Source organism: Amphibalanus amphitrite, unplaced genomic scaffold (assembly GCF_019059575.1).
Source record: "Amphibalanus amphitrite isolate SeventyFive unplaced genomic scaffold, NRLGWU_Aamphi_draft 000436F_arrow, whole genome shotgun sequence".
Classification (NCBI taxonomy): domain Eukaryota; kingdom Metazoa; phylum Arthropoda; class Thecostraca; order Balanomorpha; family Balanidae; genus Amphibalanus; species Amphibalanus amphitrite.
This window is the reverse complement of record NW_024881930.1, coordinates 299,043-320,633: the sequence shown is the minus strand read 5'-3', so window position 1 is coordinate 320,633 and position 21,591 is coordinate 299,043. Positions and strand designations below refer to the sequence as shown.

The 21,591-nt window shown below is 53.7% G+C and overlaps 1 protein-coding gene across 1 annotated transcript in view; it reads left to right on the top strand.

Moving 5' to 3' along the window:
- The first annotated feature begins 1,055 nt into the window (after positions 1–1,055).
- The window catches only part of LOC122391410, a 50,418-nt gene continuing 29,882 nt past the window's right edge, over positions 1,056–21,591 (top strand). The window contains exons 1-2 of the mRNA XM_043385283.1: positions 1,056–6,288; positions 18,363–18,519. Of these exons, the coding sequence (XP_043241218.1) occupies positions 1,456–6,288; positions 18,363–18,519 (4,990 nt within the window). The 5' untranslated portion in view covers positions 1,056–1,455. The remainder of the gene's footprint in view (positions 6,289–18,362; positions 18,520–21,591) is intronic.

Below are 21,591 nucleotides of genomic sequence, written 5' to 3'. Positions count from 1 at the left end.
TAGTTAGCTGGTACGAAACGAATAGTTCTAATTGTCTGGCCAGCCTAAGAAAGAAAGGAGTTAAAGCGCCTGTATCACTTAGCACATGTCTTGAATCTTGATCACTGGAAAATCAGGGCTGCGGAGTCGATGGATTTACGGCGACTCCGACTCCGACTCTGACTCCGGCTTTCAAAAACCAACTCCGACTCCGACTCCGACTCCGGGCAGAAATGTCGACTCCGATCGACTCCAACTCCCGACTCCGACTCTGCACACCTGGCAGGGCTGCGGAGTCGACAGATTTTCGGTGACTCCGACTCCGACTCCGGCTGGGGTTTCCAATATCGACTCCGACTCCGACTCCGACTCCGGTCACAACTGTCGACTCCGACCGACTCCGACTCCGCAGCCCTGCTGGAAATACATGTTTCGGATAAAATTTGTGTGAAAAGTCGCGATAGAATTGTTTTCTGATAGGTATATTTGAGGCATTATGTATAAAGGCACGTCAATCAATCAACGGTGGCTGCGTTCTTTCTTAGGTTTGTCAGACTATAGTCATATAGTCATGGTACAGGTCATACGGATAGAAATTCCTAGAGACAAAGGACTACGGAAGAAAGTTCTACGGGTTTTCTCGTCGGTGTTCATAGAACTCCGCTCCAGATTGTAGCTTTTGGAGTACCTATATACCTACCCAAGTGTTTTGTTTGACTCAGTGTAATCCGTTTGGCAATGCGACATTTTTGTATCCCGGCCGTACAACAATCGTGTCGTGTGTTATTTCCAAATGAAATGGTCTGAAAGTTTTCACCCCTCCATTCAATCGCCTAATTTGAATTGCGTGTGTGTCGTACCCGCCCATTAGCGCAGTCTCCCCTGTTTCCTCTGTTTTGACCTTGAATACCATCCCCTGACGCATTCCCCAGGGTGCCGAGGCGAGGCTAGGGGAGACTACAGAGGAGCCGGCCGCGGACGGACCGCCGCGCGGCGCCAGAGACCGTACCGGCTCTGTCGGAGGGCGTACGGCGCCGGCCGCCGCCGTTTTCAGGTCGGTACCCGGCACCGGCAGTTGGTGCTCGTGTCCGGCGGCGCGTGGTGGATGCGGGCGACGCACGTGGGGACGCTCAGGTGTGGACGGTGCCGTTGCGGCGGCTGGGAAGGGAGCACGGACGGTGGTGACTGACGGCTGTGCTAGTGGTAACAGTGGTGTGTTTGAGCGTCGTGTGTGAGGCAAGGAACCGTCGGTTTTGTGAGGGACAGCGGCGGTGACTGCGGCTCGGCACAGGTGACTAACACCGCTTGGTCCTTCCGGTGTCTGGTGTGCTTGAGATACGATATCTCGGACTGCACCGGTGAACTGACCTCGGCTGATAGCACCGCTGGTCTTCCATGGGCAATGCGTTCTGTGTATTACTGAGAGTGCAGCTAACGGCGTGAGCAGCGGCGCGATGGCCGGCTGAGGCCGACACCATGTCAGTCATCTGCAGCACGTTCGTACAGAACTCGTGGCGCAAGGATCTCTGCTCCAACTGTTTCCGCTCGGAAGAGGAGCACTCTCCGGGCGCGCCACTGGTGCCTCGGCCCGACCCTCTGCGCAGCCTCGACGAGCTAACGCACCGCTACAGCCCTGCGGGGCGCGCCGGCTCGCCCGCGCTCAGCGACCTGCTGACCCGCACGGCGCCGGCCGGCGGCAGTCTCAAGTCGACGGCGCTGCTGCGCGGCCTGCAGTCGCGCCAGGACGAGGCGGCCATGGTGCGTCTGGACGCGGCCGGCCGCGGCGGCTCGGTGGACACGGCCAGCCGCCTGGCCAGTAGCCGGCTGGTCGCCCTGGCCAGGGACACCCCAGACCGGGCCGACTCAGCGGTACACTCGGCCGTCAACAGGGCGCTGGTCGACTCGGCACCCAGCCCGGCCGGCAAGGGCATCCTGGTGCTGGAGGGTCGCGGCGGCGGCCGGCAGCGGCGCTCCGTCGCCTTCGCTGAGCGGCACGAGGTGATCGGCGTCGGCGGCGACCCGGCCGAGTCTGATGATGAGCCGGACGAACCCGACGAGCCCGGGGAGCCAGAAGCTCCGGGCCTCCTCAGCCCGGAGGAGCGCCAGCTGCTGAGCCTGACGCAGCGTAACACCGACTTCAACTCCATCAACAGCAACCTGTCCGGCACCTCGCGCACCATGGTGGACTGGCTGGACGACAGCGACCGGACGACTGAGCGTAGTGCGCTCACCGGCCGCCACAAGAAGTTCACGCCGCTCGTCAGTATCGCGCCGTTCTCGTCGGGACCGCGGTCCAGTGGCGGCGTGAAGGTGAACCTGGTGGCGCCTATGAAGAACGGAGAGATCATTACAGAGAGCCGCAACAAGTTCGAGATGGTCGAAAAGCGATCCGCCGCCGATCCGATGACGAAGAAGATAGCAGAGAAGATAACTCGTCTCGACGATCTGATCGATGAGAAACCCAAGAAATTGGAGGAAAGGACGACCACCAGCGTTGAGATCACCAGCGCCGACTCTGAGCGCAGTCCCAGCCTGGCTACGGAGTCTGTGTCAATCACTGAGTTCACAGACACTCTGAGTACCACCAGTCCCCCTCCGCCGCTGGTGGAGACACGCCTCAGTTTCTCCATCGGGAGCAGACGAGAGAGTGCTCCGGCGGTGCCCGAGGCACCGTCTCGGCGAGCTGACCGATCCGTGGAGGACACTCCGCGAAAGGATGCAGAGCAAGTGTCACGACGCAATAGTGATGTCATACAGAAAGCCGCCAACGTCCGTTCGCCACCAAGTGCTACGAATGAAGACGATCCACTGCCAAACAGGAGCTCTTCTGTCACAACAAATGGCGTTTCTCCCAAGAGTGCTGCAACTCTTAGCACGTCTAGCGAGACTCCATCGCCGTTGAGACGCTCGCGTGATGTTGAAAGTGAAGAACCAAATGAAGTATCGGACAAAGGTCGTTCTATTCAAAAGAACGGCGTGCTCAGTAAGAGCGAGAGGGTCGGTTCGCTCAAAATGACTGACGATGAGCCGTCGGGTACAGTTGGGTCTCTGACGGCAGAGGTGCTCGAAGCTGTGGACAAGGCCTTCTCGCGAAACAACAGAGGCAGCGTAGTGACCCTGAGGCCAGGGAACGAATCGTCGCTGACATCAATCACGTCAGACGCGTCCGATGAAATGCAGAATGGTGTGATAGAGAGTGATAATGCGACTGACGGCTCACATTTCAAGAGCTCAAAGGATGACGTACAGACGGGCAAAGTGAGTGACGAATTATCTAACGGTATCAGTTTGTTCCCTGAAAAACCAAACGGATGTTCAGTCAAAGAAGTGACGAAGAACGCCCAGGAGAAAAGGCAGTCCACTCATAGTACGGCACTTCAAAAGCTGATTGATGCCGATGTGGATAACCAGAACGGCTACAACACGAAGGTGTCTGCGCTGCCCCTGCGCTCAGAAAGCCATAATGGGAATTCCACTGAGTCACAAAACAAGTTTATCTCTCTTAAATCGAGATTTTCTGAGAAGTCACAGGACGATACAGCATATACCAACGCATATCAACATCAACCGAGCAAGCTTGACGCTCCACTTCCACCTTCCAATGACAATATTGTCATGTTTTCGCAAAATGCTACCAGGGAAGGTGACATTCATCCACGAGATCCATTGATTACAAGGGCCACTTCATCCAAACCGTCGCCAAGGGCTTCATTTTTGCACTCACTAACAAACTCAAAACCAGAGGATGAGGACTGCACCTTGAACGATATTCTCGGGTCGAGCATTGTTTCTGCCACCGATTTAAAGCCAGCAATGAATGGGGAAGTCAAGACCATCGACAATGAAAAGGAACCGGTCGAAACCGAAGATGCTAAAACGACACCTCCTGTCCAACGGACAGCAGCTCCGAAAGCAAAGGAAGCCATCATCCGATCTAGCTCAAAGCCTTCGGGCGGCGCTTCGACCAAACCTCCCATTCTCCGCGAAAAGCCCAAGATCGCAGCGAAACCCGCCAAGCTACATCGGCTGAGCAGAGCGACCAGCGTTGAAAGCGACCACAGTCCTCGTTCATCTCCCGAAGTTCGGCGCGACAGTGTCGACCGCGAGGTCAGGCAAAGTGTGGAGCCAAAGCCAGTGAAAGTCTTGAAGTCAGAGCCTGACCAAGTCACCCAGGCTTCAGACGAAAAGAGCGACACCAAGGAGGGTGAAGCGCAGTCCGGTCCCGTGTGCGTGGCTGTGAAAAGTCCCGTTCTAGATGCGTCTACTCGCTTGACGAAGCTGGTTGAGAGCGCTAAGCCGGTACCGGATGAGCCTAAAGAGCAGAGCCATCTAACAATCAATGTCTCTCCTCCGCGACCTCCCTTGCGACGGGAGAGCCTCACACGAAAGGAGCGCACTATACAGCGGGAGAAGGAACTGGAGAAGCAGCGTGAAGAACTGGAGAAACGTCAGCGCGAGGAGCATGAGGAGCCCGTCGAACCGCGACCGACCGAGGCGCGGAAAGAGCACAGACAGGCTCCGCAGCCGCCTGGACACCAGGAGGTGAAAAGAACTGTTAGCGTTGACAGCGACGCCGTTCGCGAGCACAGGCCGGCGCCCCAGCCCCCGGTGCATCAGGACCTGAAAAGAACTGTGAGCAATGATAGCGAAGCGGGCCGGGAGAAGCGGCCGGCCCCCGAGCCACCCGTTGATATGGCTTTGAAGAGAACATTTAGTAATGATTCTGAATCGGGTCGAGGACCGGCGCCTCAGCCGCCTGGTCACCTGAACGTGAAAAGAACCATCAGCAGTGACGGCGCTCGGGAGCACAGGCGCGCTCCGAAGCCTCCCGGTGACAGAGAGTCAAAGCGACCTGTCAGCAAGGACTACGAGGCAAATCGGACGGCGATTGCCAATCTGTTGTCTTTCGGTCATCATGGTGGTGCTAGCAAGCGGCCGGCGCCGAAGGCCCCAGAGAACGCATCCAGCACTGAGGAGCCTGCAGAGGACTGTTCACAGGCCGATGCCAAGGACGATGCAGAGGAGAGTCCTGCTGTCGAGTCTCGGAAGAGTTCACGTGTGTGGTCCGACTCGCCCTTGGACGAAGACGCCTCGACTGCTGACAGTGCGAGCTGCGCTACGGATGCCACTGAAGGAAGTGGAAGTTCGGACCAGCCTAAGCGCGATGCTGACTCAGATCAAGAATCAGGTCGGCGGGGCAGTGACGCAGACATAAGAAGCAATCAGCCTAGTCATGACGAAGATCAGGGTTCTGACAAGAACCAGCATTCACTACAATCGGAGGCCTGCTCTGATGACACTCAGCCCACTTCACTCCAAAAGATCGAAGAGGATGTTGAGCATGACCGGGAACACAGCTCTCACACCTCAACTATAAACTCTGAGGCCCCATCGCATGTTCAGGCTGATTCTGAAGACGTCGCTCCATCCAAAGCCACAGGACAAGCTGAGGACGAGGAGGAGCAGAAGGCGCCGACGCCTGTCCAAAAATCAGACGAGGTTGAGCCTGAACACATCCCACCCATAACTCTGAAGGTCGAAAGTGCACTTCCTGCTCCTGTTCCTAGGGACCAGGCCAGTGACAAGTTAGGCGAGACGACCTCGCAGACCTCTGATACTCCCTCCAGTGCCCCGCCTCGGGCCGAGACCGCCGCAAAGCTCCGCATCCACGACGATGGCAACCCGTACGCATCGACAGCCATCTTCGACCGCCGCTCATCTTTCAAACCAGACCTCGACGATGACGACGATCTGCCTCCGTCGGCGTCGATGCGCTCGTCATCGGTGAGCCCTCGCTCGCGGAAGCGCTCCTCGAACGTTGTCAGTTTCGACCCGGGCGCCGAGTACTACTCGCGGGAGACGGTGCTGATCAAGCCGCGCTCGCAGTCGATGCCGCGGCACGTGGAGGGCCTGATGACTGACGAGGAGGTGAAGCAGAAGATTTACGGCGTCAGTCCGGCGGGCGTGTTCGGAGCCAGCAGCGGCGGCGAGCGCAAGTCCCGCCGGGACGAACCCAAACGCCGCGGCAAGTTCTCGCTGAAAAAGTTCCTCAAGTTTGGCAGCAGCAAGGACGACAAGAAAAGCGGCAAGGAGGAGAAGAAGAAGGAGAAGGAGCGCGTGGGCTCGGTGTCTGAGCGCGCCAAGCCGGAGATCATCCACCCGCTGGACCTGACGCCCACCGTCGGCGGTGTGCAGGTGATAGTGAGGAGCGAGGAGGAGAAACGCCGAGACGAGGAGGAACGGCAGCGCAAGAAGGCGCTGCTCATCGCCGAGGGCACCCGCGTCTACGACTCGCCGTCCTTCAGCAAGGTGAGGTCTCAATGTGTTGTAAATATGATCTGTCGTCATCCGTGAATGTGATAGTTAGTGGCCAGTGTTGCCAGTTTGCAGTGCAAAATGCACCTGTCGCAGGTTACCATTATTTCACACAGACACAAACCATTGTCGAATTATTTGTAGCACGCTACATCTTGAACATTTAACGTAGTATCTTTTCGGCACGGCTCGGTCCGGCAGTCCCTCTCCCTCGCAGTCCGGCCACACGCCTAGCCTCGCTTTCCCACACCCAATTCCCCCCCCCCCCCCCAGTTCCCCTAATCTATCACTGTCCGCACAGAATGGGCAGCCGTTAAACTCCCATTAAGACGCGCGCTTTTGGAGACAGCTACCGCAGGATGAACGATTCGAACCCCAACAAGTAACAGCTGGATCAGTAACATTGTCAACAGCTCATGGACCCACGCCGAGGACAGATAACGGCTGGGAGCGCTGGATCAGTAAGATATGTCAACAGATCATGGAGCAGTGTCAAGGATGGATGCCGGCTGGAGCACACAGCCTCCTTTGTCGGGTACAGCAGCCCAGGGTGAGTGACCCTGGCAAAACAACCGGGTGACCGACCTCACAATGGCCTCATGAGGTAGTTCCAGAGATCTCCGCAGGGGAAGAAGGCGCTGACTTACGGCCACACCCGGGCCAGTGGGCGGAGCAAGAGTGACGTCACAAGGGGCGTTGCCGGCAGACGAAACGGAAGGAAACAAAGGTTTGAATAAAATGAAATTGAAGAATCAAAATTAAAACTCGAAAATCACAAACCTTTCGGGGATTGTTTTATGCCAGCGATTAATAAAATGATAAAGCACTCAACACGAAGACGATTCGACGGCCAAAAATTGCAGGCACAGAGGAGCAAGGTGACTAAACAGGACAGAGGGCGCCATCTTACGGCCCCACCCACCAGAAGAAGGCAGAGGAAGATGACGTCGCAAGGGCGTGGCAGTCACCCCTCCCCCCAACTATAAAAGGGTGCGCCACCCAACCAGAGGGGAGAATCACAGTCGAGCAGCCGAGAGTCACAGTCTGCAGCCGGAGCCGGAGACGCCACCTGGAGGCCGCCGTCGGTCCGGGGTCACCCGCGAGAAGCCTCTTCAGTTCGACCGACCAGAGCCGGAGGACAACCGCCGACGCTTGTGACCACACTGAGAAGCGGAAGCGCAGAGAAACTCCAGAATGTGAGTGTTGTTGAAAAGTCTGCTCAATCCCTGATCCTTGCCCCCCCCCCCCCCTCTGCCCAGCTTGCCGTGCCGTGACGACTGCCAAACATTTTCGGTTGCCATAAAATGCACTCTCAATTGGAATTGGAAAACTTAAATTACTTTGAACTTATTGGTCCAGACACCCTAGTAGCATATTAGGATCTGACTTTTGAGGTCATGTCAGAGTCGCCAGCAATTGCCAGGAATTAATTGCGAAGTCGAAATCAATTATAGAACAGGTAAATACGGTTAAAAAGGAATGTAATGTTTTAAGGTGGCGACTGATTCATGCGATCGATCTATGAATATGGCTATGAGTTATGATTTTCGACAGAGACGAATGCTTGAGCTTACGGCGGAATTTCTTCTGTTACTTAGGTGCAGAGTTGCGAGCAGTGGTTTGAGGTTGACGGTTTGACACTTAGCGACTTTAGATGGTCACTTTGCGTCATTGAAATTGCGAAATGTCGAGTAACAGGTAGATGTAGAATTGTTTGTGATTAGAACTAATATGCGACTAATATAGGTACCGATCGTTGTGCTTTTGTAGAATAAATACTAGAAAGGACCATCTTTGTTGGGGAACGATTAAATGGGACAGGAATTCAATTTAAAAAGAAAACTTACGTGGAATGGAGCCGATGAGATGTCGAACAGGGAGATATTGCAGCGATATTTTACCAGATTCACACTCACTGACACATTCGTTGAATCTACCCGGCCCGAAGAGACCGCACACACCAGTACTGCGTACCGAGAGTGATGACGCGCCCATCGCGGCGCGGCCTTGACAACTGTCGACTGTCGACGCGGCGCCGGCCGGCAGCCGTGGTAATCGTCGTTCGCGACGCGGGACCGTGCGCCGCTAGATGGCACATGAGAGCAGCGTCGGGAGTGGAGCAGCGGCCACAGTAGGGCAGTGGGCTAACTGTAATTGGGGCGCGTGCGGTAGGTGAAGGTCATTGTATAGGAGCATGGTTAGTTATGGAAAGTTGCAACGGGATAAGAACGTAAACAGTTAATGCATAATTTTAAATATGACATGCTATTTGATATTTAGGACTGCACTTCGTTTGATGTGCATTGTTTACTGCTAATAGGATGATTTAAATTATATTTTCTATGAAAGGCTAGGGACCCCTATGACAATGCTCTGGCACTCTATAAAGATAATTTGTATAGGTAACTAGTAGCCCATCAGAAGCTATCGAACGAGTTTCAAGGAGTCATTTCCGTTGAGCATTCAGTAATTCACTATGATACGGTGGATCACAACCAGACGACAGATCGGTGCGTACTAATTGGTTCTAGATCATCTGATTAAATCAAGAGCGGTTCAAGGTCTGCTAGGAGTGTATACGAGAACTAGTGATTAGGTTCATGCGTGCAGCAGCAATTAGGACTTGAGATTATGATTAGGTTGGATAATAATGCGTTTCTGTTATTCGCGTTCTTACGAGTTAGCGCCAATAATTACTCCACCAATATTGGCACAGGGCATTGTGAGGCGCAGACGGCTTGTTTGCCCGTCTCCTATGGCGTAATGTTTACCAGCATGACTGTATGAGACACAGATGCACTTCTCTAAACCCACGTCCAGACCGGAATAATAAGAGGGACACACCGTCACGTACGCAGGGCATATGCACGTTTTCCGCCAGTGGTACCGGCCACTGTTAATTTTCCCGCTTAGGTAACACTGGGTGAGAAGGCAGTGAGAGGTTTCTACGGCAGGGGGAAGGGGAAGATTGGCACAGTGTGCAGTGGAGAGTAAGTTATGCCAAAGGCAAGAAGCCGAGGGTCAGGGGTGAGTCACCCAAAAGTGCGGATAAGGCGAGCCGTAGTGTCCCGAATAAGTCCTCATACTTATTTTGTAAAGGTACCTTAATCGGTACTGGACAGCCTCAGGGGAGGGAAGAATGTACTCCAGGACACGTAAGGCCTTGAAGAGTAAATCCCATGGTTTAAGAAGAGTTCCTGAGGAGAGTTCCAGGATATGAACGGTGGTCCCTGGGTCGTGAACGGAGGTGTTACACGCGGACCGGAAGAGGGCATAGGTAATCTCTCCCGGATAGAGAGATAAGTCGGATGTAAATCGCGTATATGTGTACCATAAGTCTATCGGACGTGTAGTGAATCCCATAAATTAGCAGGGTGGATATTTGTGCAATTATTCTGGACGGCCCTGCGATAAGTATCTTAGTCGCCGGTTAGCGGAGCATGCATATGGATTTCGGAAAGAGACATTTATCTCGCCGGGGAGATCGTTGTTGATCCGACGCCTAACACTATCGGAGGGAATTTCGAGGGCTACGAATTAAATTTGGGTGAATACATGAATGAATGAATGTAACGCGAGCAAGGGTGTGAGAATGTTGAAGGATGAATCTTAGAATAAGGCCGATAGGAATTGCGTAGAATTCGGTTACGGCAGTCGAGCTAGCAACCCTCGAGGGCAACTAAACTATAGCAACGCTAATACGAATTAAGTGGGCAATTTTCTTAATGGGAAGGCCAGTACAGGAATGGGTGACTGGACAAATGATCACATTCAATTTATCAATGTAATTACCACCCATATGTTTGGCAGTGGTCATCGGGACTTCGAATGCCCTGTCCTTCACCTGCCCAACTGTGCCGCAAACCCAGCTGATCGGATCCCTCTATCCCAAATCCGAGCAGTGAAGAAGCATCTCGTGCATCATGGTCTATACAATGAACAGAATTATCAAGCCTCTAAATTAAAAAGCATCTTCCATCAGATGTATTTGTATGCAAGGTGGATCTACATCTCTGTCAGGTGGATCTCATCTATCTCAGGATCTTCATCACTACCTGTATCTCTCTCTAGATCTCTTTCGGGATCTTCTCCAAGACTCTCAAGCTCCCCTGTTCTACCAGTTCAACTATCGAGTCATTACAGCAGCAAATTGTTCTCTCTCTTCTGCTAAACTAGCCGAACAACGGTGGACAGCGGTGTTTGATCAACCGCAACGATGCAGCAGTGTTTCCTCCTTCCCTTTTCTCTAAATCCCCTCGCTACATATTCATAGCTGCAATGAGTCCAGACTTGTAAGCGATTCAACTCTGATTGAATCGATTCTCATGAATCGCTTGAAAATGCCGACTCACTGTGATTGAGTCGGTTGAATCACCTCTTGTCACCATATGAATCCTGATTGAATCGGTCACACATGGCAACTGCAAGTGATTGAATCGGCAACTCATTGATTCAAGTTGATTGAATTAACGAAATGATTCAATCACCATGTGCTGGAAATTGAAGTTATGACCATATATAGTAGGTACTATATTATGTAGAAATAGGTATATGTGGCATTTGCATCATAGTCACACACAATGCACTGCAATTTTTTAGGTATTTTGTCAGTATTATAAATGCGCACAGCTATCAGTATTAAAAAACAAAAATTTTGTTTTAAGTTTTTAATCAAACTGTAAACACAAAATTATACACAAATGTCAATGCATGAAGATGAAAAAATGAATGTACCCAAAGTTTCTTTCCAGTGCCCTAAAATCAGTATAGTAATCAAGTTAACAGTAGCAGTAAGCAGGCGCACATTGCTCAACACACATGTTTTAGATACCATGTTAATCTTTTTATTTTCAATACCCTGTTTCATCAGGACATTTGTGAGCAAGCATAGATTTAGTACTTTTCTATGTTTTTTTGGTATTTTCCTAGTGTATTTGGTTGGTATCTGTTTGGTATCAGTTTCCAAAAATGTCTTAAATTGATATCACATATGTATATATTTTATATAACATCTTGATTGAATCGCGTTGAGTCAAATCATGAGTTGAGTCATTCCCTGAATCACTGATAATGGGATGATTCGTGATTGAGTTGAATCACAAGGTCCATGAGTCGTGATTGAATCGCTTGGAAAATCAGACTGTTTGAGTTATGATTGAATCGGTCATTTCATCAAGTGAGTCGTGATTGAATTGATTGAATTAATTGGAATCGTTTACAAGTCTGGCAATGACCGAGGAATGTGTTTAGTTTGAGTTTTGACTTGTTAACCGACAAGATGACAACATAATTGCCCTTATTACCTAATTGCAATACTTGGTTGCAATTTATCATCCTCCACTTCATACTTCTTCTGCGGCGCATGCTTAAAATGCAACTTGCTCCTCTGTGCCTACTTCAGCCGTCCCCGATTTGGTTCGTGCCGAATCTAGCTGTACCAGTTTGGCCTGCCGCTGTTGACCCGCTGACCCGAAGGTCAAGCTGGGTCACGGCGGCGCGGCCCGCCCCGCCAGTGCGCCGTAACTGTCGCGGCGTGACTCATCACGGCGCGCGGCGGGACCGTGACCCGGGCCATTGTGGGCCGCGCCGCCGGCCGCCGGAGGTCCCCGGCTCTGTGACCCGAGCCCGCCGCCCCGCACACAGTGGCCCGTTTGCATAATGACACAACTGTTTGATAACTGGCATCCGTCTGCCATTGTGTCATACGCTATGGTACGGATTCAGACCGAGCCTAGAGGATCTGATGTAGCTGAGTGATGTGATTTGAGATTGATGCATTGAGAAATGCTGGGCTATTTACTTATCACTAACAACTTGCGCAATCCTTGGTGGAAACATTGATACGGACTCTCTCAGTTCGTCTCCCTTTTTCCTTTTTGAATTACTTTATTTTTCATGATTTTTTTTGCAGTTTTAAGAGCGCAATGCATTTATGGGTCATTCTTCGTTATCACTAGTTTGATGCTCTGGTATGCCATTGCAACACTTCAACGCGGCATATGAATGGAAATCACCTTACAAAAACGTTGAAGCTGTACCGTTTATCTGCACGTTCCATCAGAAGACTGCAGAAACAGGTACTCCGCCGATGTCCGCCCGGCTGACACAGGGCCCATATGCTCGCGCCGGCCGTTTGCCGTCCGCTCACCATTCCCGGTTTCAGAGCGTGTACTGCACTGAGATGTGCATTCCTCTCACGCCGCGGGAATCGCTCCCGTGGGAACGGGACAGCTGCCGCGTCTCACATCATGGCAACAGCTTCATCGTACACTGTTGTTTCAAGGCGTTCGATGGCCCGTCGGCAAAACAAATCTCCGATGCACGGCTTTTCCCGCGCGACTTCGACGAATGGACGGCGGGTTATGTTTGCTGTCCGTGATAACCGTGACACAATTCCTGCTGTCTGCAATACGGATCGAATGTTCCTGTTGTAAGGCGAGCTCCGTGGCACGGAGGCGAGCATTCAGGGGGTGTTTCCTCCGCTGTCTCTCCGTCTGTGACTGGCTATCTCTGGCAGCCCAGAGACAGCCTATAGAGGACGGACGGTCTCCTCAGCGGCACCGTATTGGGCACGTGCTGCTCCGCCGCCCCGACCTGTCCCGGCTCCCAGCTCCCGGTCCGGCGGCATTCCGCCGACCCGTGCTAGTCAAACCTCCGGCCGCCGCATGACAGACGCGCCGCAACCGACGGCTTCACTTTTCGGCGGGTTTCACTTGTAGAGATGCCCGGCCGGGCAGGCCAGTTTTTCACCGGTGCTTGTTTTGTGTTCACTTTCCTGTGTAATGTTGCATGCCGAGCTTCTGGGCGCCTTGCATGCACGTTGCACATGCGATGACGTGTTTCGTCGCGTTTCGCTGAATATCTTTCCCTACATCTCGGTAGCCTGAATGGCTTTTTATAGCAATATGAACAGGACATGCCTAGCAACATTCGAGAGCGAGCAGTGATCAGTGGGCACCAGGCAAGCATGCTCTTGTTAACTGGATGCTGCTAAAATAAACTACATAAACTATGTGCTTACGCTTAGCGATCCTATAAATACTTGATGCGCCTGGGACGGGCCTGGGCTCCGTTCGCCGTATTCCAGGCACCGACCTGCCGTCAATCGGTCGCCCGTCACGGAATGCTCCGCCGTGATGGGCTGTTCGTGACACGTCCTCGTGCCGTTCCGCGCTGCCGACCCCGTGACGGGCGCTGTCGGCGGCCGGTCACCTCCCAATTCCGATAGTCCTGTCCCTCTGCCAGCCACAGAACGATACACTGATCCAGTCGCCCGAACTCTTACTCCTGTCCCACTGCCGGACACTCCTTAAAACTTCGTTAAAGAGGGAGTAGGAATTCTAGTCCCTGAATTCCTACTCCCGACTGAGCCGTGAGCCACCACCTGACGCGTTATTCTAGCCTCATCAGTGCCAACACAGGCGTGGACAATATCAAAGGATATAAATGACCAAACCGCCATGAATCATCTGATAAAGTTTAATCACTTTGGATTACCCAACTATTTCCCATCATCGCTCAGGATGGCGTTACGTTGCCGTCTGCGCCGCCGTTGCACCATGGCGTGTGGTCGGCCGGCCGGGCTCGGGTGAATTACCGCCATTGGTCGCGCTCGGCGGCGTCTGCGTGAGAAGGTCCCCGGCCGGTGTCAGATACGCCGTTCTCGGCCTCTTCTATCCGTTCCGCGCCGTGGTTTTACGTTCGGTGGTCAGCGTACGCCATGCACGACACAGAACGTTCATGGTGGTGTGCGCCGTATGCACTGTACTGTACTTAAAGGGACCCTCCCACCTTAACATTAGATTTGAGTTGAGATAGCCAAAATGGGGTCCCTGGCTCACAATTACCGGTTTCGGCACTCACAACATCGAGAAATGCCTTAAATCGGAAATATTGAATTTCAAAATTGCAGCATTTTGATTCAGAGGGGCTAATGCATAGGAGTACCCCTCTGAATGTGTGACGTCAGCGCAGATATCTAACGATTTTTAAATGTTTGACTAAAACGTTTTGTAGCACGCGGTGGTATATGCTGCTTTGCGCGCAACAAATGCCGCACTTTCAAATAAAGTCGCTAGGAACAGCGGAGATCCCAAAAAGTAAACAAAAGGAAAAGTCTAATATCTTGAAAACCGGTGAATATTTTTCGATGAAATGTGGTAGATATTCGTTTTTGTTCTTTCTGAACCGAGCGACATCACTTTCATGCCAATTCATTAACTTTTTTGAAGGTGGGAGGGTCCCTTTAAAGGGACACTCCCACCTTAACATTAGTTTTGAGTTGAGATAGCCAAATTGGTGGCCATGGCCTGCAAATACCGGTTTGGGCACTCACAACATCGACAAATGCTTTAATTCGGAGATATGGAATTTCAAACTTGCAGTTTTCGGATTCTAACCCTATTCCTGGCGGGCTCCGCCGGGACAAGAAACTGGCGGGGGGGGCCGATTCGGCCCCCCCTGAGATCTCGAGAACGAAGCAAGATAGCGACAAGCGGTAAACGGCATCGGATACGCACGGCCAAGATCTACAATCTTTACAAAGGTCATTTTCAGGTCAGGTCAAAGATGACGTCACAGGGGTCGAAAAAGTCAAAATGGCGGCGCTAGATATGGAGAGAGTTTTTCTCGAATAACTTTCGAATTAGTCAAGATAGGAACAAACTAAGGGCATCGTCGTGATCCTCTCGTCAATCCGCATCGAATGATATATATGTTGACCTCGAAAGGTCAAGGTCAAAGGTTGACCTCAGGTCACGTGACCTCGAGGTCATCATGTATATCATTCGATGCGTCTTGACGAGCTGAACACAATGAGACCATCCACGCGTCTGTATCTTGTTCCTGTACGGAGTTATTGGCCAAAAACCTTTGGTGACCTTTGATGACGTCACATGACCTCACAGCTGCCCAACAGCAAAACAGACCTCAAGGTAGTGAAGGTTGATCGTATATGAAGTCATGTATGGTATATGGGGCCATTCCGACCCGTTTTAGTGGTAAAAACAAGGAGTTGATTTTTCCCCCATTGACTTATAATGGGGAGGTCGCGAAATTGACCTGACCTTAGGTCACCGATATCAAAATTCCGAGATATACAAATTGCACATACTGGTACCCTAACTAAACCCTGAAGAGAAGAAATTGATCGGTCAAAAACTCTAGCTCTGGCGTGATTGCAAACTTTTCTGAGGTAGGGTCACCAAACCGCCTCTGGTGACCTGACCTGAGGTCAGATCAACTCAAAATTTTGAGACATGTTGCGTAGAAGCCTTTTAGGAAAAGTCAGAAAATTTGAGCTTCCTAGCTCAACGCGTTTGGGAGAAATAACCAAAAAACCTCAGGGGGGGGGCTCCTGAGGCCCCCCCCCCCGCCAGGAATAGGGCTAAGGGGCTAGTGCATTGGTATGCCCCCTTAGAATTTGTGACGTCAGCGGAGATCTAACGATTTTTAAATCTTTTACTAAAACGTTTAGTAGCACGCGGTGGTATATGCTGCTTTGCGCGCAACAAATGCCGCACTTTCAAATAAAGTCTCTAGGAACAGCGGAGATCCCAAAAAGTAAACAAAAGTAAAAGTTTAATATCTTGAAAACCGGTGAATATTTTTCGATGAAATTTGGTAGATATTCGTTTTCGCTCTTTCTGAACCGAGCGACATCACTTTCGCGCCAATTCATTAACTTTTTTGAAGGTGGGAGGGTCCCTTTAAGCGACAAACAATGCAGCTTGCAGACTATGCCGTTAGACGACTTCGTTGTACGATGATCCAGCCAGAATGCTTTGACTCAATGTGTATTGTACAACCGTTCATGTATACCAAATGTTTGTGGTTTTTAGCTCCATGTTACACTTGCATCCTTTTCTGCCCTCACCATTTCCTGCTGCTCCAGACGTGTAGCCAGTACCTGCAACCAAGATCCTGCAACGCTCGACAGTCGGGGGCGGCTGGCCTCAATCGCCCCCGAATTCCCACAGCTGGGGCGGAACCCGCTGGTGCGTGCCGCGGTCCGGCGGGCCGGGCGCGCTGCTCGCATTCTTCAACCCTGTCAGGGGCGCGGTGACATGTCCCTCCCGGTTCTGCAACCCATTGTGTGAGCCGGGCGGGCGCACATGTGGCGATGGAGACGGACCTGCCGACATCGATCGGGGACGTGTCTGGCTGATTGGCAGTTGAGCTAGTAGGTAGGTAAACTAGCTGACTGACTGACTGGACTGGCTGATGGACTAGCTGGTGGTCTGATGGTGCAACGCGATTGAAGCTGTCAGGAGACACGGGGTGGGCTGGAGCTATCATGACAACGCCTAGAAACGATCCTGCAAGCGGCCCATAAGAAGAAAGAACCCGGCACCGCGACTGCTGGCCTTCGCCTGGCCGGTTTTGGGCCGGTTTGTTTACGGATGTGACTTGCATGGTTTCATGCAGATTGTCTGGCAGTGATCCCCTGAATACCTCGCCTTTTCTTTTCGACGGCGCTGAACCGCGGGAGCGTTTACGGTGGTCCTGATTAATTTTATGACGTGGGATTACCACTGAGAACGAGGAAAAAACTCGTTGCTTTTCCGTTATCAGCTTGCGATCTTTGCGGCATGGCCCATCAGGCGGTGCGCCGGCGCGCCGTGTCGTGTTTCACGCTCACCAAATGTCGGCTACTCGTTGTCGGCCTCTCTGAACCATTACATCATCGTACGTCATTGGGGCTACTGTGGCACGGGAGGTGTGCTGCGAGCGGCAAATGGCAATGTCGACCGGGTTCGCATGCACTGACACCAGTCATGAATGCCTACCATGTGCAAAGGACAAAATACCATTTGCAAAACACAAAACACCATGTGCACTGATGCGTTTCGGTCGTATGGAATGCTGGCTGTGACAGTCGCCTGATGACGATGCACACGTTGCATCGGTCACTGGCTGGTTACCACCGGTTGTTGAACCACCGGCGCCTTTGCATCTCGGACTGGGACGGGCCGGCGCGGGGCGGCGTCTCCTGACCAGTCATCCGACGCCCGACCAGTTTTGTCACGCTCCGCCGGCGCCCCTCTCCCCTCTCCCCCTCCTCAGCAGCCCCCTCTCTCCTCCTCCTCTGCAGCCGCCGTAGACCGACGAAGCACGGTGGTTCTCCCAGCTGCAGAGGAAGCCTGAGGTGGTCGGCAGTGAATGTCTGCCGTATCCGGCCCGAGTTGTTTGCGGTCCCGCTCACCCTGCACCCATCCCACTCCCTACTGTCTGGCTGTCATCTGATCGTCTGTCGGACCGTGGCATGTCGGCCGGTCCGTCCTACGACTCACCAATGGCGATCTACTCTTCCACAATATTTCGTCCCAGTATCCTCGCATTCTGTCCTATGTGACCCAACCCCGAGTTAACTTTTAGTCAGCTGTGAGCTGGTTTAGAACACGCTTCAAACCGACTGCGAGTTGGCTTGAATTCTGGCTCTCCCAGCGATAAAATCCGTTCCTGCAGTGCCCGGCGAGACTAGAGGACAAGTTTTGCCAGGTCAGATTGTCGGTGATTGGTAGGCACACGTGTACTATGCGGAGTGGTGACCTTTCGAAGCGACTCCAAAATCTGGTTTGGTGGAACAGGCAGGTCCGTTAGTGTGCACTGTGCGTGCAGCCTGTCGTCTTGCGTTTGCCAAATTTTCCGACGAGCCGAAATGGGATGCTGACCGCTGATCTATCAGAATGAAATGATTGATGCTAGCTTGTTGTGGCTCAGATGTTATTGTCGATTGTGTTCATTGTTTTTTCGAATGGTTTTGCAGCTGTGTTTGTTTGCGACGACAGGCTGTAGCACAAACGTCACAACGAGGTGTCAGTTCACACTCGGATGGATGACACAGAATGATGGGTTCTAGGGCCGTCCGGGCATTGATTGATGGATGAATGAATGGGTGAATGAATGAATGAATGTATTAAAGAATATATGAACGAATGAATGAATGAGTGAATGAAAGACGTGTGTTTCGTTTGTCGGGTCTACTCGTATTTTCATATGTTTTCACGTTTGATCGGTACCGTCTGGTCGATGCCCCATTTCTGACCCGCGCCTTCTGTCTCCCCCAGGGTCCGCTGACGTCGAGTGCCCGGCCGGCCGAGCGGCCCTCACCCACCTCTCCGACCCTCCCGGCGACCCCGGGCACTCCCGCCGGCACTCCGGGCACTCCGTCGGGCCAGCGCAGCACTCCTTGGCAGCACGGCTCGCTCGGGTTCAACTCAGAGGGTGAGTGCCGACTATCGCACGCAATCTGACCGTAAATTGCATATTAACAGGCCGTCAGCACGCGATGTGTCTGCTGTTCTCGGTCGCTGGGCGCAGTTAGCTGCCCCTACAGGCTACAGCTGACTATCCGGCCCCGCTCCCCACCCCTGTCCGCCGCCGCCAGAACCCATTATCATCTAAATGGCCAGACAGCGCTCGCCCGGAGTGCAGCGCTCCTGCCGGCGCGTTGTCCGGCTCCCATGCATTCCGGTGCGTTGGTTTTATCGACCCGTTATCCCTCGATTGCCGTACGTGATTGACAGCTCAGGGAGCCGAGATAGACACTCTAACGAGCTCGGGACGCCGCCGGCCGGCCGCCGTTGCTCCGATAATGACGCCATCTCGCGCAGTCGGGACCCGCCCCGGGCTGCAATCAGCGCTGTGAGTGTATGCACGCCGGGCGCCCTGTCGGCATCTGCCCTATGTGGGCCGGTGTGCAGAAGAAAGCGGAACAGTGCTGGCCGCCCGTGCGGGGCCGGTCCGGAAATGGCCGCCAGCCGCCCAGACCGTTGTTCCTAGCTAAGTCGGTGAGATAATGTCGCCTGGGGATTAACACCGTCGCGGTGGCGAATTTCTTCCTCGTGCCGCCTAACCGGCCGGACGGAGGCGATGCTATCGTGCCAGCGGTGTCCGCGTGGCCTGTGGCGTGCCGAAAGGTCGCTGGGTCGGTCGAGGTGATACCTTGTCTCCTCCAGTCGCCAGCCCTGACGTCTGTTGTGAGACGCGATACTTTGGTGGAAACAACAGAATGATTAATGACCTCACGCCACTTGTCATTCTGGATCTCCGGATTATTCAAATCCTCATCGCCGCCTTTCTAAGCCACTCTATTTCACATGCTCCATAGGAGGGCTTAGAAAGCGGCCTCTCCACATCCATCGTTTCCTACAAGTCGCCCGCTTTCTTCGCGCCTCTCTCCCTCACTCTCTTCATCTCCCTCTGTTTATCTCTCCTTTCTTACGTTGTTATTGTATCGGCCGCCGGTCTCAAGACACGCCCCTCCAACCAGCGCGCTCCGGTCTTTTCCTCCTCTCTCCTCTCTTCCTCCTCTCTCGCTCTATCCCACCTGGCCAGATTCTTCAGCTGGCGAAGATCGAGAGCATCTCCGGAGCGCCTTGGGCGGCGGTGTCTCGCTGGGAGCTCCGAACCCGCCCTGTCCCTCCCTCCCCTCCCCTCCCCCTCCCTGATCAGCCGACTGGCCTGAACGGACCCGGCTTTTCCCTACCTGCCCCGCCCCAGCGCGGCCCGATCATACCGATACCCGACACCGTCACGCCGCGCGCCGTCTAGCCTCCGCCGCTCACGGCGAGGGCACAGCCGACGACGTTCCAATCACTGCCACCGTCGGGGATGCTGGGCGCCGCTGAGTTGCTGACCGCGGCGCTGACCGCTCAGAGGAGCTCAGCGTTGGGTGCTGAGCGTGGTGCTGGGCGCTGGTCAGTGGCCGGCTGGGTCGCCCAGCTCCGGCTCCCGGTCCACCGGGCGCTCCTCTCGGGCTGCCGGCGGCACGGCCATTGGTAGGCCGTTCACCCGCCGCTCGGCCGACCACGCTGCACTGTTTACCATGCACGGCCGGCGCGGCAGACGGCGGCTCCCTAAGCTACCGACTGTACCGAGCTCCGATGGTGTGGGGTGGTGGGGACGGGGGGTCAGGTGAGAGAGAGAGAGAGAGAGGGGGGTGGGAGAGAGGGGAAGGGAAAATGGGGTGCCGATTGGAAACGGTTGATGAGAGCTGAGGTCAGACAAGGGCAGAGGGCAGGTGAAGATTGGTTCCTATGACCTCAGTAATGGCCGGGCGGGGACCACCAGGGATGCGGTGGATGGGGTACGGGGGAGTGGGGGGGGGGGGCGTACCGCCGGAGTGGAACTGGACCCGTGCGCTCCTCGAGTTCAGACTCTGACGGCGCCGCGGAAAGCCCCGACATTCCGGCCGGGTGGGGTGCTGATGGATGGGGAGGGGCGGGCGCCGACCCTCTGTAAGTTAATGGTGCCCCACCGTGCCCCATTAGTTACGCGGTCGGCGCCGAGACAGGCCGGCGGCCGAGCACCTACATTTGGCCGGTAAGTCGGCCGGCCGGCGCGGCGCATCGTAATTTGGCTGGCTGGTCGGAGCAGTCAACAGCTTCCCAGTGCGGTCTCTGCTGGACCTAATGTTACCGCGGACCGACCTGACTGCGGTCCGTGCTACATAGGGTCCGGTCCGAACGCGGTCACCGGCCGGTCTAGCGGTGATGGTCCACGTGTGGTCCCCGTGTGTCGGTCCGGCGGTCCGTGACGGTCCCTCGGACAGGGTCCGCAGGCCGGTAAAGGGACAAAAAGCCGACAGCCGGGGGCGCCGTGACGGACCAATCAGATGGCCGGAGCGATGGAGTGTGAAATGGGTACCGCGGAACACGGGAACAGACAGAGGGGAAGAGACCGCGAGAGGAGATAACGGCGGAATGTCACGGAACGGAGAGACGGGATAAAACGAGGATAGAGAGCTTTGCTGGAGAACTCTGGAATAGAGATATAACCGTAAAAAGCATTAGAAGCGGATTAACGACATTCCGGTGAAAGGGAAATTCGGCTGGAAATAACAGGTAAACAAAGGTGAACCCACGCCTCGCGCATTCCGCATAGCTCGCCTTATTTTCGGCTAAGCTTTTAAAATCAGCTCATTTTTCCTATCGAGGGACTGTCGGGTCGCCAGATGACTGCGCCATGGCCTTGAGCCATTGTTGTGGGCTGAGAATTGAGGCATCTGTTCTCAATGATGCGCCGCACCTGTAGCCAAATCTCAACTCAATGTATGAACTGGGCTCGTCTCTCCTACCTTCAACGCTCACCCGATTACTGCTGACGTAAAGCACATCAAAGTAAGCGGGGCTGGCAAAGACGTGATACACCGCAGGCTATAACCTTCCACTTTCTCACCGGTCACTTTTACTCTGCGTGCACTCACGACTGTCTGCCCCGACCCGAGCTGCATCGAGCTGCGGGACGTTTTCCACACCTCCCGACCCCGTGCGTGGCCATTTAATCGAGCCATCA